Below are 16,805 nucleotides of genomic sequence, written 5' to 3'. Positions count from 1 at the left end.
GCAGGCAGCGAGGAATGGGAGCCCAACACGCATCCCCAGACCGGGTCAAGAGCAGGTCCATTGGAGTCGGGACCTGGCCGCCCGCTACTTGGCAGGATTGAAGGATGATGGGATCGTGGTAATCATACCTCAGAGCTCACGTGACCGTCTCATCATCAGCCGAGCCGCCTCGCCCCTTCTATCACGGCGCAATCTCTTTGCACTCTATTATTTGCCGGGCTTGCGCGGCTTTGAGGGTAAGCGAGGGTTAGGATTATCAAGCCACTAAGTGTGCTATTAACAATCCCCAACCACGAGGCCCTAGCTAGTACCTTCATAGCACCTTCCTTACAAGGGTACACAATCACGTGATTTTACACTAGTCCTAAGGTGGAATAGCGTATACAACAATCTTGCTAAACCATTTCTAGCGATTTTCGTACCGCGCTTCCTAAGTACTATGTATTATAGTATACATAGTATTAAATACTCCAACATAGTACCTATACGCCTCCCTAGGGGGTGCTGGACAGATCTCAGACCGATCTCAAACCGATCTAGTCTACTAGGAAAAAAATATAAGGCTCGAGTCCTACTGTCGTCGTCGACTTTTTTATTTTACTTAATTTCTCGCCTCTCTCTCTCTATATTCTATTTTTCTAAATACTATGTATTTATATAAATTTCTAGAATTAATTCTAGCTTGTTAGTACTTAGTAATTTTAATATATATCAGTAGATTACCTTTTTAAAAAGTACTAAGTACTTCGAAGCGCTTTAAAGCGCTTTAAAACGCTCTAGATCGATCTCAAACCGGACTAGATAGGTCTCAGATCGGTCCAGCTCACTTATAACCCCTTAAACCGGTCTCAGACCGATCACAGACCGGTCTAGCACCTTAGAGGGGGGTCCCTTAGTGTGTAGTATAGTACTATATACTACATAGTACTAAGTATACTTAGTATATATACACTATGTATCAAAGGTAAGTATAAGGTCTAGGATACTACTTAGTATACTATATATACTATGTAAGATTAAGGAATACTAGTCCTAATTACTCTTTCTATATATATATACTATAGTAAGAGCTACTATATTAAAAAGCTACATACTTAGTATATACATATCTAAGTACTATGTAACTTATTAATACTAGATTATATAATACTAAATAAATACTAGGTAAATACTATGTATCAAGTACTATATACTACATAGTATAGTACATATGTATGTACTCCTCCACAAAGGCATTCTTAGTGATATACCTCGTATACTGAGTAATTGATCTATTAGTAGACCTCGATTAATGAGATCCATAGCTCATAAGTACTATGTACTATGTATACTACTGCGCGGCTCTATAGCGATATAGGTCTCGCATAAGCGGCGTGAGGCGGGATAACTGGATTTCGGATTCCCCCGCCAATACATAGTACTTAGTACATATATGTATATAGTATACATAGTAGGAACCCACCTAGGGAGGCCTAAATCCTTGAATCAATCAGGGAATTTTTCAGGCCGGACAAATCTCAGCTGAGGGCATATCACCCGACCGGAATCGACTTCTGCGCATGCCCAGGCGTCGGTCGTCTTCCGTCCGGCCATAAGTAATGACATTCCTTTACGGACGACTCTGCTGTTGCCGATATAACCGCGACCCGTACCCGAGTGTAGGATCCATAAAGTAGTCGATCCAGAGTAATATAATAGGCGAAAGGGATATCGTAGCCAATGGCATTTCCCGTGCGAATGGGGCTGAGTTTAAGGCTTCCCGTACTATGTAGATTGCGGGTGGCCGTGGTGACGACTGGCCATGTTAAACAGTACCGAGTTAAGGCACCCAGATTTGGCGATGAAGGCTCCCTGTTTGGTCAACAGGTCCCTTGTTGGCCGATGACAATGTCGGGGTGACCAAAAGAGGCAGCTTCGTATGTATATCCGTTTCCGCTGTCAGAAAGCTAAAGTCCGCCGGAACACCAATCGCAATTCTCTGAGGTGTAAGGACATTTTTGGATGTTCTTTGCCATGACTGTGCAGCTCGCCACAAGTTGTCAGCTGACGAAGTGACAAAACCGTCTCCTGCCTGAGACGCCAAACTCGGCATATGGTCTGTGCTAGGGCGGAACGCCTTCTCTGGAATGGGATATAAATGGGAGGCGTTTCTTTCCAGCCTCGAGTAGAATTGAAAAGCTTCGGCCAGATCGATCGGCAGGGAGATATCGAAGAGACTCCATTTGCTCGTGGAAAGATTGTACTGGAAGAAGTAAGGGTGAATGTGAACGGCTCGCATACCATGGGTTCTGTGAAGGAAACGCATCCACTTCTTGCAGACCTCTTCAAAAGGCCCGACCTCGAGGTTCTTACTGCTTCATCCACAGGGTGGACAGACGTCCGGGCCACCTACATCATCGATAACCCAGCGAGACCTCTTGCCATCGCCCGACCGAAAAACGCCTCAGAGGTGTCAGCTTTTGTGCAAGCTGCACGCCGTCACGGAGTAAAGATTAGCGTGAGAGCGGGAGGCCACGATACTTTCGGCCGCAGCATCGCAGAAGGATGTTTGGTGATTGATATGCGGAAGATGAAGACCATTGAAATCGCCCAAGATTGTAAGACAGCCACTCTCGGAGGTGGTGTTTTGATTGGAGAGGTCATCGAGACGTTGGCCTCCAGAAAGCTCACCACACCGTTTGGGTATTTCCCAACCATTGGGTATGCTGGATGGGCTATGATGGGTGGATATGGCTGGTTGGCGCCTAGGTTTGGGTTGGGAGTGGACCAGATCCTGAGAGCTCGTGTTGTGACCTGGCAAGGTGATATCATTGAAGCGGACGGCGAACTGCTGAAAGGTATCCGAGGAGCTGGAGGTAACTTCGGCATCGTGGTGGAGCTGGGAATCAAGATATATCCATTCGAAAAGGCAAGTGTCATATTTCCGGAGCTGAGGAGCCGCCAAGCTAACGATATGCACAGTTTTTGTCAGGAACAATCTTGTTCCACACGGCAGAAATACGGGAGACCGCCCGCAAATACTTCTCCGGCTATAATGCGATGACCAAGTCTCCGTACGGAGCGGTATCACCCTTCTGGTACCCCAAACAGGATATGTCAGGTTGGACGTTTGCGATCAACTTTGCTTGGAGCTCTCCGGATATGGAAGCTGGGAGGCAGTACCTGGAGCAACTCGCAGCGTTAGCAGAAGGAGCTGATACGTCGTTGGTCAAGGAAATGACTCCGATAGAGCTCATCAATCTCATAATATCGTGGACCCCAAACAGGGCGTATGGGTATGAGGGATGCAACGCGGTAAGTTTTGCAAGAATCACAGAGCGAGCAGCCGATGTCGTGGGAGAGTTCCTGTCGAAAGTACCCGTGGACTCGGCCAATTTGTTACTGATCCATGAAATGCGTGGCACTTCAGCGGAGCCTGACCCGGGATCTTGTTTTGGAGCTCGATTACCTCACAGTGTGATGGAGCTAGTCGGTGTCGCAGTCAATCCGGACAATGTCAGAGCTTCCAAGCAGAGATTCCGGGAGTTGTATGATGCATTGCATGGCACGGGGGACGCATTGGGGGTCACGTACGCGTCACTGACACAGACGCGAGACACCAATATTCGCGGATTGTTCGGCAAAGAGTATCCGTTTGTGATGGAGTTGAAGAACAAATACGATCCGGAAGGCGTATTTGACAACACAGAACCAAGGCTGCGGCCATGAGATGGACATTTCGAGGTGTTGCTTGGGAGAGAAGGGAAGGCATGGGCCAAGCCAACTTCAGAAATAAATGGCACAGCTAGTATCGAGTAATAAGTATAAGGATCTCGCCATGCTCAAAAGCAGATAGGATACCCTTGTAAGTCTGGTGAGAACTGTGCCACTTATTTTTGAAGTCGGCTCGGCGCGTGGCAAGGAAGGACAGAAGAGTAGATCGAAGGATCAAAGGATCAATTAGATGAATTCGCCGTCATTTGAAGTCTTGGCGACAATGACATCATCAGCAACCAGCTTCGCACTCAGCTTCCCGTCTTGCCGGCGGAGGAATTGATCTGCGCACGAGTTGTGGTGAACGATACAACAACTTGTTCTTACTCGCCCAATTCAATTGACCAGCAGCCGCCAGACCAGTAGATGTGGGCAATACACACGCGCCCTTCTCCATATCATCGGCTAGAGATCTCTGCACATTAGCATTGTATTCTCTGCACAATCGCCTCTTGATCCTCCCAATTTGCCAGCCAATTCACCCACTGTCCCCCTCGTGTCACTGTCAGCGCTCTCTCATCTTATCACAAGACCGCAACATAATTCCCTCACCCATTGCTCACTTCATATAGAGACTCAGGTACTTCAGGTCGATTGCAAGCCTCCCTGTGACTATCTTGCCCCTCCTTCCGATACCTTCCTCACCCCGCGAGTACCGCCCACCATGGCGGCTACGTCCTACTCCACGGACCCAACACTCTATCTCTATACCTCTCTAACAGCCGGATCATCGCACATCATTACCGCGACATCAAGGCTAGAGACCATCCTCAAAGCCAACAAGATCCCATTTCGGGCACTGGACTGTGCAACGGATGAGAAAGCACGTATGCTGTGGGGGAGAAGATCCAAGGGAAGAAAGCTGCCGGGCCTGGTCAAGTATGGAGAGATTATTGGCGTATGTCCTGTCCACCCGTCCAGCCGTGTTCCGACACTGGTCTTCGCTAACCAATCTCAGGACCTTGAGCAAATCGAAGAGTGGAATGAGTACGGAGAGCTCAAAGAGCAAATTGCCGCAACTCAAGATTTTGGCAGCCTGACTACCTCCACGAACCTGGCTCCACAAGTCCCCGCAACGAGTACTTCTTCGACTCCATCGAGATCAGGCCCTCCTTCGCGCGCTTCCTCCGAGACTCGCCACATCTCTATCGCGGAACCGTCAGACAAGGAAAAGGAAAAGCATGGCGCAGCTGGAGACGGAAAGACAGCCTCATCACAGAAACCGGCTGAAAATCCAATGAACGTGGCGTTTCGTCAGCTGGGGGCGGAAGCCGCAGCCAAAGCAACACAGAAGAAAGGCGCTGCTGCCCAGGCCCCTAAAGCTGCAGCAGTGCCGGCCAAAGGACAGAGCTCCGCGGATCAAGTGCCCACGGCCGCGGTAGACAGAGTGGGTACAGAGGCAGCGGTCGAGTCGGCCGATACGGCAGCGGAGGTCACAGCAGCCAAGACACCAGCCCAACTCGCCTCAGAAGGCGCAGCCAGAACATCCGTCGACAAAATCGCCGAGTCAGAGGAGAAACTAGCCGCAGGCGCTGCAGAGGATACGTCGCCTTCAAAAGAAGAACAAATTCTCGAAATGCGTCGGACGAGCAGCGTTACGAAATCCAAGTCGAGGCTGAGTGATGTTACACCCATTGAAGAGAGCGACAAAGTTGTAGCAGAGCCGGAAGAGACATCAATTGCAGTGCCCGAGAATGAAGTCAGCGCTAGTTCTTCTACGAGCCTACCTTCGCAAGCAGCGTCACGTAAGCAGCACCGTGGGAGTGACATTGGAGAAGCGAGCCCCGAAGAGATTCGAGCGCTGGAGAAGAAACTGAGTATCCCGGAAGAAGACGACGATGGGGAGGATGCTGTCGAGACAGCACAAAGCAAAGCCACAGAAGTGGCGAGCACCGACAAGGTTGAGGACGAGGTTACAAAGGGAACGGACCCGCAGGAGACAGAGCCCAAGGACGCGGACAAGGCTGGCGTCAGTGTGGGCGACTAGCTTAGCTCATCATCTCACACGAGCTCATTGCTTCAAAGTTCAAGCGAACAGGACGTGGCTGGGAATTTCTCTATGTCAAGCGGTACAGGGCAAGCGAGAGCAGCGCAACGCAGCGCAGCGCGGAAAGGGCAGAGCACAGCACACCGAGATTGATGTCTGATGTATGCTTTATGAGCCCGATCCTGATCTCGGCGCGGTGTGCGTCCATGGGTTGTGTGGATATATGGATGGATGGGTGCATGTAGATGCCAATACATTACGATTTCCTGAACTCCTGGGTCCCTTCCTCCTCCGTGGATCTGACGCGACCCGATTCGAGTCACCGTGTGCGATCCTCGGATTGTATATGTCTAGTTGGTTTTGTGACATATCTCATCAATGCTCACAAGGATTCGCTCGCCACCCTGCATCTAGTGAGCGAGTGAGCCAGTCGCCCGGCTTTGTTATTGAATCAAGCAATAGAGTAGGTACCTAGGTAGTATCCACCCATACACCCATTCCCAATCGCCGCGGGAGAATCAGTCCTTTTTGATATCAAGATCAATAATCGATGTCATTTCTTCTTCTCCTTCCTTCACCGGTCGAACTTTCAAAAGCACTTTGGGCTGGACCCCATCAAAGCACTCCTCCATCCATGACCATCTGTCTCGCCCTCGACTTCTCCACCTTCGTCCAGGTTTACAGTCTGGGTCGGAGACCCTTGTCATTCGCCCAACCCTGTCCGCTCATCTCCACGTCCGTCAGTCTCCAGCCAGCCTCGATGGCGACCAGCTCGGCACACCGCTCGCCAACGCCCAGCACCGTCAACATCGGGTTGATGGTGGTCATGGCCGGGAACACGCCGGCATCCGCGATCCTCAGGCCCTTGAGGCCCCTCACCTTGAGATTCTCGTCGACCACGGCCATGTCGTCTTTGCGCACGTCTCCCATCTTGGTGGTGCCCGCGGGGTGGTACACTGTGTGGGCGACTTTGCGGGCGTACTCGGACAGGGCTTCGTCGGACTGGACTTGCGGCCCGGGGGCGACTTCACGCTTGATCCACTCCTTGAAGGGTGATTGCTCGGCAATCTTGCGCGCGGCTCGGAGTCCAAAGACGAAGGTCGCGGCGTCGTAGCCTTCCGGGTCGGTGAAGTAGCGGAAATCCAGCGCCGGCTTGACACTGGGGTCGGACGAGGTCAGATACAGTTTGCCGCGGGATCGAGGACGGGGGATGTTGGGGGTCATGCAGAATGCGTCGATTGGAGTGTCGTATCCCAATCTCGTCGTGTTCAGGCAGAAGGGAATCTGGTAGCAGTGCATCATCACGTCTGCAATGCTCCCGTCCGGGATCGCGGCTGGGTTTGTCGGTGTGGCTTTCGACCCGGCCGCGTCGGGAGCTTGACGGCGGAGAAAGATGCCAGCGTCCGAGTCCATGGTTGTTTGATTCGGCGGAACCGGTCGGTTCAGCTCCCAGATGATGATGGTTTCCGGATGGTCGAGGAGATTTTCACCTACACCCGGGATGTTCTTCACCACGGGGATGGAGAGAGAGGACAATTCTTGAGCCGGACCCAGACCGGAGAGGAGCATGAGGCGCGGTGTGTCTACAGCGCCGGCACACAGAATGGTTTCAGTCCGTGCGGTGAGAGTCAATTTTTGGCCTGATTGGAGCGTGAGGTTGACACCCGTCACCGTATCACCACGAACATTGATCTTGGAGACCCAGGCGTTGGTCAGGATCTTGAGGTTTGGTCTGTCCTCCTCGCCCCGCAGGATTGGATGGATGTAGGCCACACTGGCGCTCGATCTCCGGCCATCGTCGGGGTTGTAGCTGACGGAGAAAAAGCCGACACACTCCCTCAAGGCGCCCGTGGCTGCAATGTGAGCATTGAAATCGTGTACGATTGGGATGTTCATCGCAGTGCTACACGATTGAACCCAGTCTTTGCACAACTGATTTCGGTGGCGAGAATGAACCGGTTGAACGGTGTTCCGGAGCTTGTTCAGCACACGCATGAACATAGGGAAGGTCCAGCCTTTGGCGCCCATGGATTCCCAGATCTTGCAGTCATACTCAAACGGCCGGAAAGAGATGAGCGTGTTGTGACTGGAGCAACCACCCAGGACTTTGGCGCGAGAATGCCTGATATGAGAATTGCCTGCGGATTGCGCCGTCAGCTCTGGGGATAGCTATGGGGTTTGTGGAATCATATCAAACCGTTAACATACCCATTGGTTGCTCGGTAGTGCCATAGTCATAGTCGAGTTCTCCACCGAGAAGGCTGAGCCACTGTTTGAGATCCAGGACACGATCATCCATAAAGTCACTGGGGCCTGCCTCTATCAACAGGATCTTTTTCTTGGGGAGGTATTCGGCCAGGCGGGATGCAATAACACAGCCCTACAAGGTAGGAGACCATTCAGCACCCTTTTCATACCTTTTTGATCCAAGTACTTACGGCTGTACCACCGCCCACAATGAGATAGTCATAACTATCGACTTCGGACACGTCCAAATGATTGGTTGTCATCTTGGCCTCAGGTACAAATCACTGGACAAGGGTATTGGAGGTCGACAACGAGGGAATAGACGTCGAGGTTCGAAAGTACCAGGACCAGAATTATAGACGACTGAAAAAAATATCCTGGGGGAGGAGCATGACCCACATAATCTATTGCGTAAGAAGGACCGAGTAGTAATTTGATAGTCTTGGGTATTATATCAGTCCACTGAGATGGATGGGTTGGAGGATTTCCTAGCCCTGTAAACCCCCGGTTGGCCCGTCAGGCGACGGAGCGGTCATGCAAGTTTTACGCAGGAGAAGGTGCACAACAGGTGGACCAGTCTTCTATGTTTTCTAGTGTAAACTCGATTGGCAAAGGACCCCTGCCCTGTGGAATCAGGGTGAAGGAGAAAAATGGGATGTGCCGCCCTGTCGGCTGGTGGCGGTGAAAAGAAAACGAAAAAAAGGTCCTGGTGGAGGCAAAAGAGTGAAGTGAAGTTACGGCTGATGTTGCCTGAAGAGGTAAAGAAGCTGCTGATAAGTGATATCCTATGGAACATGATAGCGAAAAGGTTATCATTGTATCGGATATGTCGCTGGGAGAATTGACGGAGATGAAAATCGATGCCTGCAAGGGGAAAAGAAACACGACGGGGACAGAGTGTAAGCGGTGGGCTGCCCAAAGCCACCAAGCAGCCACCCAGAAGCCGGCGAGCCGGGTACGAAGTGCCTATCAGCGTTGGGTGAGCCTAGAGTTAGGCGATGCTTAGAAAGTGAGGGCGCCAAAGCTGCAGCCCAGGTGGCCGGAGCAGCTGGAGATGCCGGAGATGACGGAAGAGTGAACGCATAAGGGTTCTAAGAGGCTCGCTTCTCCTTAGGCTGGCCTGCCCCGCCTTGCGGTGAGCTGCTACTGCTCCTGCTACTGCTACTGCTGCTGCTGCCACCCACTCCTGCTGCAGGGGCCATGCGGAGAAGATTTGCAGCAGGAGGGAAAAAAAGACGAAGGGACCGGCACTCACTACCGACTGACTGACACTGAGATAGAGACGCAGACAATAGCTTTGAACAACATCTCCTCTACCTCTGCACTCACGCTCTTACACACCCTCTCACCCTGTCAACAATCGAAGACTCCATACCTGTCCTCCCTCCCTGCAGCATGAGGCTCCCAGAGCGCCACACCTTCTACGCCGGAAAGCCTCAACCATCCTCAACTTCACCCAATACCTTCTACTCAGTCGACCCCTCGACAGGCAAAAATGTCTGTACAATCCACACATCCTCCCAATCCTCCATTGACTCAGCCATCTCGTCGGCAAGAGCAGCCTTTCCCTCGTGGTCCAGCACACCGCCCATCGAGCGAGCCAGAATTCTACACAAAGCCGTCGCAATACTTCGATCCCGGAACGACGAGCTGGCTAAAATTGAAACAATAGATACCGGCAAGCCTTTCTCAGAGACGTCCACCGTCGACATCGTGACCGGCGCCGATGTCCTCGAGTACTTCGCCAACCTGGTCGCATCGGGCGGCTTGAATGGTGAATCGTTCCGCCTGCGAGATTCTGCTTGGGTCTACACCTCCAAAGAACCGCTCGGCGTCTGTGTTGGTATTGGTGCCTGGAACTACCCCATCCAGATCGCACTGTGGAAATCAGCCCCATGTCTCGCGGCCGGGAACGCAATGGTGTACAAGCCCTCGGAAGTGACGCCGCTTCATGGCCAATTCCTCGCCGAGGTCTACAAAGAAGCCGGTCTCCCTGATGGAGTGTTCAATGTCGTCTACGGAGCGGGCGAAGTGGGTGCTTACTTGACGAAACATCCAATTGTCGCCAAGGTTAGCTTTACGGGCCAAGTCTCGACCGGTCGCAAGGTTGCTGGTTCAGCCGCCGGAGAGATGAAGTACGTGACCATGGAACTGGGCGGGAAAAGCCCCGTGATCGTGCTACCGGATGTAGACGTCGAGCAAGCCGTGGACGGGGCTCTCATGGCCAACTTCTTCAGCACAGGCCAAGTCTGCACAAATGGCACGCGAGTGTTCGTGCCAAAGCACCTGAAGCCCGAGTTTGAAAGAGTATTACTGCAGAAGATGAAACATGTTCGGCCGGGAGACCTGATGGACGTGAACACCAACTTCGGCCCGCTGGTCAGCAAGGTCCACTACGACAAGGTAACAAGCTACATCAAGCACGGGATCGAGGTGGACCACGCAAAACTGCTCCACGGCGGCCTCGACCAACCTGCACACCTCCCCTCGCATCTTCAAAGCGGGTACTGGGTCCAACCCACCGTCTTCACCGACTGCACCGACAACATGCGGATCGTCAAGGAAGAGATCTTCGGCCCCGTCATGGCCATCCTGCCCTATGACACCCTCGACGAAGCCGTCTCCCGGGCAAACGATACCGATCTCGGTCTCGCGGCGGGGGTGTTCGGCAGGGACATCAACCAGTGCCACACGGTGATCAAGCAGCTGCAGGCGGGCATCACGTGGGTGAATACCTGGGGGGAGTCGCCCGCCGAGATGGCCGTCGGCGGCTGGAAACAGAGCGGTGTCGGCGTCGAGAACGGCCGGAGAGGGCTCGAGGCTTGGGTCCGGAACAAGAGCACGCTGGTCGAGATGGGAGGGAGTGTCCCAACTGTCTTTGCCAAGTTGTAATGATCAACAAAATATAGTACCTAGGTACATATGAACCCCCTTTTAATGTACTGGAAGAGGATTTACGATACCCATTCCTCGCCAATATATTCAAACATGTCATTCGGCCCATGTCACCCGAGCTTGTGCGAGAAGGAATAATTTTATCCACCTGGATCTTGCGTGCTTGCTGAGCCAACGTCAAAGCCCAAACCCCTCCAAAAGACGCCTCCGCCTCCTACAAGTACTGTTTCAAGTAAAAGGAATATCTCATCCGTCCGGTCACATTTTATGCCGCAAAAGTCGAGACTCGCGAGCCCATGCGGTCAAACATGAAATCGCCCATTTTCTTGTCGTTCATGGCGATCGCCGAGTCCACCAGCCTCGACGACATGCTATCCGGTGTCAGTTCTCCGTCGTCTTGATCCAGCAGCTCTTTCTTGTCGGTGTCGATTCTCAGGTCCTTCAGGCCCGCCCGCCAGTTGTCCAGCCGGACCTGCGAGGTTTGTAGAGGAGTGGCTTTGGCGGTTTCCTGTTCCGCGGAAACTTGTTCGATGCTCTTGAAATACTGTTTGCAGAGAAAATTAGTCGGCGCACGTTCTCTGCACTCCCTATCGGATCGCGTGCTTACCTTGACCGTTTTCACCAGCATTTCGTCAGTGGCGGCATCGTCGCAGACGATCATGGCATTCTCGTGCATCTGCAGTGCACTGCAGGTCCACATCTGGCTGACAGCCCCCTCGATGGTTTTGGCTAAAGCGACCGCCTTGTTGGAGCCTAGGACGATGACCAGCACCTCCCGGGCATCCATAACAGTGCCCACACCCACAGTCAATGCTTGTCTGGGAACCTGACTGAGGTCGCCGCCAAAGAACCTTGAATTCGCCCGAATCGTGTCTTCTGCCAACGTCTTGACTCTGGTCCTTGACCGCAGCGAAGAGCCCGGCTCATTGAATGCGATATGTCCATCTGGTCCAATGCCCCCCAGGAAGAGGTCAATTCCGCCGGCGCGGGAAATCTTTTCTTCGTAGGCAGCACACTCGACTTTGAGGTCGGGAGCATTGCCGTTGAGGATATTGACGTTCTCCGGGTTGATGTCGACGTGGGCAAAAAAGTGCTTGTACATGAAACTGTGGTAGGACTCGGGATGGTCCTCGGGCAGACCCACGTATTCGTCCATGTTGAAAGTCACGACATTGGCGAATGACACCTCACCGGCCTTGTGCGCCTCGACCAAGTATTTGTAAATGATCTCGGGGCTGCTGCCTGTGGGTAGTCCGAGGACAAAGGGCTTTTCCGGGGTTGGCGCGAAGGCATTGATGCGGTTGATGATATACCGGGCTGCGTATTTGGAGGCACTGTCCTTGTCGTCGCGGATGATGACCTTCATTTTGGAGGTAGGCTCTGTTCAAAGAGCCGCGAGACAAGAGGAAAGTCTAGCAGTAAGAGCACAACAATCACGGAAGCGGGGAGATGGGAATAAAAAGAGATCAGCGACAAACCATTGACGTAGGCGGCAGCACAACCTTTAGCCAGGCCATCACGAGAGGGATTACATATGTAGGGGCCAGAATGCGGAGAACCAGCTCGCCAGGCACTGGTGGCACAGAGCAGAGATTTTCTTAGAGAAGGCAGTGGAGGAATCAGCAACGTCGAGGGCCAGTTGGTGGTGCAACAGTTGCAATATTGTCATCCAACCAATGGAGCACCCACCGGAAGGCTGGAGCAAAGAAGATTCGCTGATAACAAGTACCTAGGTACCTAGGAAGCAGCGCGATGAAGTCAGCGAGATAGGAGGGTGATCGCAGCCAATCCACCGCAGAAGGTGTCCGAGGGCGCAGGCAACGCAGGGCAGCTGAGCTGAGGGAGGATGGAGGGGAGAGACGCAAACAGGGCAAACATTTTCTCTCCCGTCGGTGCACGTGACACGGGCCAGTGTAACCGTCTCTTTCTCTTTGGGGTGCCATCCATCCATCCATCCCTCCATCCACTCACTCACTCATCCCATCAGGTGCCATTCTCCCGTTCAACTCTCCATCTTCCCAACCACCACTACCACTACCACCACCACCACCACCATTACATTTCTCACGCGACGTTGCGACACTTCCCATCTCAAAATGCAACATCACCTTGTCTGTCCGCTCCCACTCCCACGTTTCCCAGTCCTTCACCCACAGCTTCTCTGATGCCAGGCGCACCTCGCTTTCCGCGGCCTTTCACTGGTCCGTGCTCGTCTCCGTGCTCGTCTCTGTGTCTGTGTCAAGCTCTGTCTGTGCTCGGCTCGTGCACCACCGACTCCTGACTCCGACTCCCCCGAACTCTCTCCTCCTGCTCCATTTCCTCTCTGGTCCCGAACTGCCCAGCCTGCTCACCTGTCCATCCAATCGCGGTGCATGTGGGGACCGAATCCCTTCCTCTCATCATGGCTGTGGCCACTACCAATGGGGATCTGCCCGGCCGGTGGGACGAATCAAGGTATGTCCATGCCGTCATCCTCACCCCTTGCGTCCCGGATAGAACTAACTATATATCTGGCAGACAGCTCGGCCAGCTGTTTATGATGGGCTTTGATGGCACCTCCGTCACTGATCAGGTCAAGATCTTGATCGAGAAGTATCACGTAGGCTCCATACTGCTCAAGGCCCAAAACCTCAAATGTGCCGTCTCCTGTCCCTCCGTGCTCTTGTTTGTTTTCCCTTTTTGAGTTACTGACACTGTATTGTTGAACAGCTGCTGAACAGGCGACCCAGCTCGTGCTTGATCTTCAGACTGTTGCGCGTCAGGCGGGTCATCCGGTGCCTCTCTTGATTGCTCTCGATCAGGAGAATGGTGGCGTCAACAGCTTGTACGATGAGGTCTATATTCGTCAGTTCCCCAGTGCCATGGGCTTGGCTGCCACCGGCTCAAAGAAACTGGCAAAGGATATTGCCCGAGCGACAGCTCAAGAGCTGAATTCGTGTGGTATCAATTGGATCCTGGGTCCAGTGCTCGATGTCCTGACCAACGCCAGAAATCAGCCTCTCGGTGTTCGATCTGTAGGCGATGACCCTCATGAAGTCTCGGCGTATGGCGTGGAATGCATCAAAGGTTACCAAGAAGGTGGGGTTGCGACCTGCGGCAAACATTTCCCTTCTTATGGCAATCTCGAATTCTTTGGCGTCCCAGATGACGTGCCCACCATTACAGACTCGCTGGAGAACCTGAGCCAGAGTGCTTTAGTCCCCTTCCGTGCCGCGATTGCCCAGGGCGTCGATTCCATGATGGTCGGCGGCGTCGCAATGGCATCTTCTCAAGTCAATGTCATGCACGCCTGTCTTTCGGAGCAGATCGTTCGAGATCTGCTGCGGCACGAAATGCGCTTCGAGGGCGTCGTCGTGTCAGAGTGTCTGGAAATGGAGGCTCTGAGCCGCAATATCGGCATCAGTGGTGGCACAGTCATGGCATTCAAGGCCGGCTGTGACCTGATCCTGACTTGCCGCACTCTGTCCGTCCAAGAAGACGCCATCAACGGTCTCACGGCTGGGTTGGATAATGGCATGATTGAAAGGTACCGAGTGCAAGAGTCGGTGCAGAGAATCCTCAACATGAAGAGAAAATATACGTCCTGGGAAAAGGCGTTTGCGCCGGCGGGAATCGAGAATCTCGCTCGATTACAGCCTCTTCACACAAGCCTCTCAACTACGGCTTATAACAAATCAATTAGCGTGGTTCGAGACCAGAAACATTTTTTGCCGTTGTCGAGAGTCATTAAACCCGACGAAGAGCTTCTCCTTTTGACACCCTTGGTCAAACCATTACCCGCGTCCGCTCTATTTCATCTCTTGCAAAACGAAGCGTCGACAGTCCCTCATCTAGGGCGAAGCCCCAGCATCGATACGAATACGTCGATCATGAGTGGAGAGCAAGTCTTCCGAGAGCTTGGTCGGACGCTCGCCCGGTATCGCAACGGCAAAATATCTCACACTTCATATACTGCAAATGGAGTGAGACCTCTCCATGAGAATCTTTTGAACCGAGCTCGGGGAGTCGTGGTTGTCACGGCTGATGCGGGTCGAAATATGTATCAAAATGCATTCGCAAAACACATCTCTATGTTGTGCAGGTTGGCGGTCGGGGTGGATGGCAGTCCACGAGAAAAGCCCTGTGTTGTGGTCGCCGTCAGCTCGCCCTTCGACTTCGCGTCCGATACATCAATTGGAACGTACGTCTGTACCTATGATTTCACCGAGACTGCCCTGCAGGCGTTGGTCCAAGTTCTTTATGGTGAGCTTACCCCGTCGGGAGTGTTGCCGGGCTCATTTAGCCAGAAGCCGCAGACTAGCCACACCAGACAGCAGTGGCTTGTGGAAAGCTTCAGTGAAGATCGAGACTCGGCAGCATTAGACGCGCTCCTGATTCAATCACAGAATGAGCCCTCAGTACACGCCGCTGCGTTGAAAAACGTCGTGACCGGTACTTTTCTCCTCCGTGATCCGGACGTGGAGGAGGCGCATTTTGTGGTCAGGAACAGCAGCACCAAAGAGTTGTTTGGATTTTGCACCACATATTATTTCAAAAACAGCGGCGTCGGGCATATCGGCGCCATCATTGTGGACCCTGCGCGCCGCCGGTTATCTATCGGGCACTCTCTGCATGACCGTGCCGTGCGGGCATTGCTTCAGAAAAAGGGCATCGCCAAATTCCAGCTTGGTGTCAGGCTTCCGCATGTATATCTGGGGATCCCCAAACTGGATCCAGTGGAATACAAACGTCTGCGCCAATGGTTTGCCAAACTCGGGTGGAACGTGTCGCTGTCGACACCTGTGGCAACCATGATGATTCGCGATCTCTCAGTCTGGACAGCTCCTGATGGACTGGCCCAGGCCTTGACAAATCCTGAGGTCAAATATGATCTGGTTCACGGAGCTGAGTACACCGAAGTGATGATGGAACATCTCACAAGATGTGCACGAACGGATGTCCGAGGTGTTTATCAAATGGCCCTGGGCAACAAAGAAGGCTGCGGTATCATTCGAGCTAAAAGGGCTTCTGACCAGTCGATTCTCGGAAGCATTTTGATGTGCCGAGCCGAGTCGAAGATCGCCCGCTATATTCCGCTGCTGTACAGACAAGTTGGAACGGCGTGCTTGTCGTCCCCGGTTATTTCGACCTTGTACAGCGATCGTGTCTCACTGTTCCAAGGCCTGGTCCTCCTGGGAATACGCCAAGTCAAAAAGCAAGGCTTGCGGACTCTACTCCTAGATTATGTAAGTTGCGAAACCGCCGCAGCGCGCGAGAACGTGAAGGGCTGATCTTTGTCCCTTTCTACAGACTCGCGAAGACGTTTCCATGAACGGCCTAAAGGCTTTGGGCTTTACCATCAGCAACAGTTTCGAAGAGATCTCGAGCGATCCGGTTCATTGGACAATGATGTCCGCAACATGAGGGCCAGGACGGATCAGGATCACCAGACAAGCTTCCCAGTAGCATCAAAGTGCCTCCCTGTGCACAATGGGGGGCGATATTCAGGCTGCCGCACCAGCGTGTCAACCACTGACTGCGCTTGGCACAAAAGCAAATGCAATTGCCGCCGTCTAGTCTCACCCCCTGCCAAAAGAATGTCTCGATCATTCGATGTAAGCCTTCCCCGACACCAGACCCTTGAGTCGAGTTATTTGGCGGACCTTTTGACAATATTGCAGCAGATACATGTGGGTAATAGGAGGAAATGAAGTTAAGCGCCGACCCACTGAATGGCGATCCTCATTTTACTCCCCCTCGACCCATGAGCAGCAAGAACCTCTCAAAAGCCGGAAGCCGCCCGTTGTCTCTCCACAACTATACGATAGAGAGGGCAATCTGCTGATAACTGTGATGGCAGCGGTGGCCGAGGCTGGCAACTCAAGAGCTCGCGCTCGCGTAATCTCTGCCGCGATTTGGCAGAAGAGCAGAGGACGCTCATTGG

General features: G+C 52.8%; 6 protein-coding genes across 6 annotated transcripts; 4 read left to right on the top strand and 2 right to left on the bottom strand.

The window, feature by feature from the left end:
* Nucleotides 1-2,281: 2,281 nt before the first annotated feature.
* On the top strand, nt 2,282-3,708 carry Z520_06960 (uncharacterized protein; the record flags this gene model as incomplete). Its single annotated transcript, XM_016777460.1, has 2 exons — nt 2,282-2,914; nt 2,962-3,708. The coding sequence occupies 2 exons, from the start codon at nt 2,282-2,284 to the stop codon at nt 3,706-3,708; spliced, it is 1,380 nt and encodes a 459-aa protein (XP_016631631.1).
* Nucleotides 3,709-4,417: 709 nt separating this feature from the next.
* On the top strand, nt 4,418-5,740 carry Z520_06959 (uncharacterized protein; the record flags this gene model as incomplete). Its single annotated transcript, XM_016777459.1, has 2 exons — nt 4,418-4,651; nt 4,712-5,740. The coding sequence occupies 2 exons, from the start codon at nt 4,418-4,420 to the stop codon at nt 5,738-5,740; spliced, it is 1,263 nt and encodes a 420-aa protein (XP_016631630.1).
* A 678-nt stretch (nt 5,741-6,418) lies between these two features.
* On the bottom strand, nt 6,419-8,250 carry Z520_06958 (uncharacterized protein; the record flags this gene model as incomplete). Its single annotated transcript, XM_016777458.1, has 3 exons — nt 6,419-7,878; nt 7,949-8,120; nt 8,179-8,250. The coding sequence occupies 3 exons, from the start codon at nt 8,248-8,250 to the stop codon at nt 6,419-6,421; spliced, it is 1,704 nt and encodes a 567-aa protein (XP_016631629.1).
* Nucleotides 8,251-9,382: 1,132 nt separating this feature from the next.
* Nucleotides 9,383-10,879, top strand: Z520_06957 (uncharacterized protein; the record flags this gene model as incomplete). Its single annotated transcript, XM_016777457.1, has 1 exon — nt 9,383-10,879. The coding sequence occupies one exon, from the start codon at nt 9,383-9,385 to the stop codon at nt 10,877-10,879; it is 1,497 nt and encodes a 498-aa protein (XP_016631628.1).
* A 268-nt stretch (nt 10,880-11,147) lies between these two features.
* Nucleotides 11,148-12,248, bottom strand: Z520_06956 (uncharacterized protein; the record flags this gene model as incomplete). Its single annotated transcript, XM_016777456.1, has 2 exons — nt 11,148-11,426; nt 11,490-12,248. The coding sequence occupies 2 exons, from the start codon at nt 12,246-12,248 to the stop codon at nt 11,148-11,150; spliced, it is 1,038 nt and encodes a 345-aa protein (XP_016631627.1).
* A 1,035-nt stretch (nt 12,249-13,283) lies between these two features.
* Nucleotides 13,284-16,285, top strand: Z520_06955 (uncharacterized protein; the record flags this gene model as incomplete). The annotated part of the gene is made up of 4 exons (XM_016777455.1): nt 13,284-13,336; nt 13,400-13,518; nt 13,592-16,107; nt 16,172-16,285. 4 exons carry the CDS (start codon nt 13,284-13,286, stop codon nt 16,283-16,285), a joined length of 2,802 nt encoding a protein of 933 aa, XP_016631626.1.
* Between the last annotated feature and the right edge of the window lie 520 nt (nt 16,286-16,805).

Source organism: Fonsecaea multimorphosa (genome assembly GCF_000836435.1).
Source record: "Fonsecaea multimorphosa CBS 102226 unplaced genomic scaffold supercont1.13, whole genome shotgun sequence".
Classification (NCBI taxonomy): domain Eukaryota; kingdom Fungi; phylum Ascomycota; class Eurotiomycetes; order Chaetothyriales; family Herpotrichiellaceae; genus Fonsecaea; species Fonsecaea multimorphosa.
Note: the sequence above shows the minus strand (reverse complement) of the source record. Positions and strands in the feature narration are given on the sequence as shown.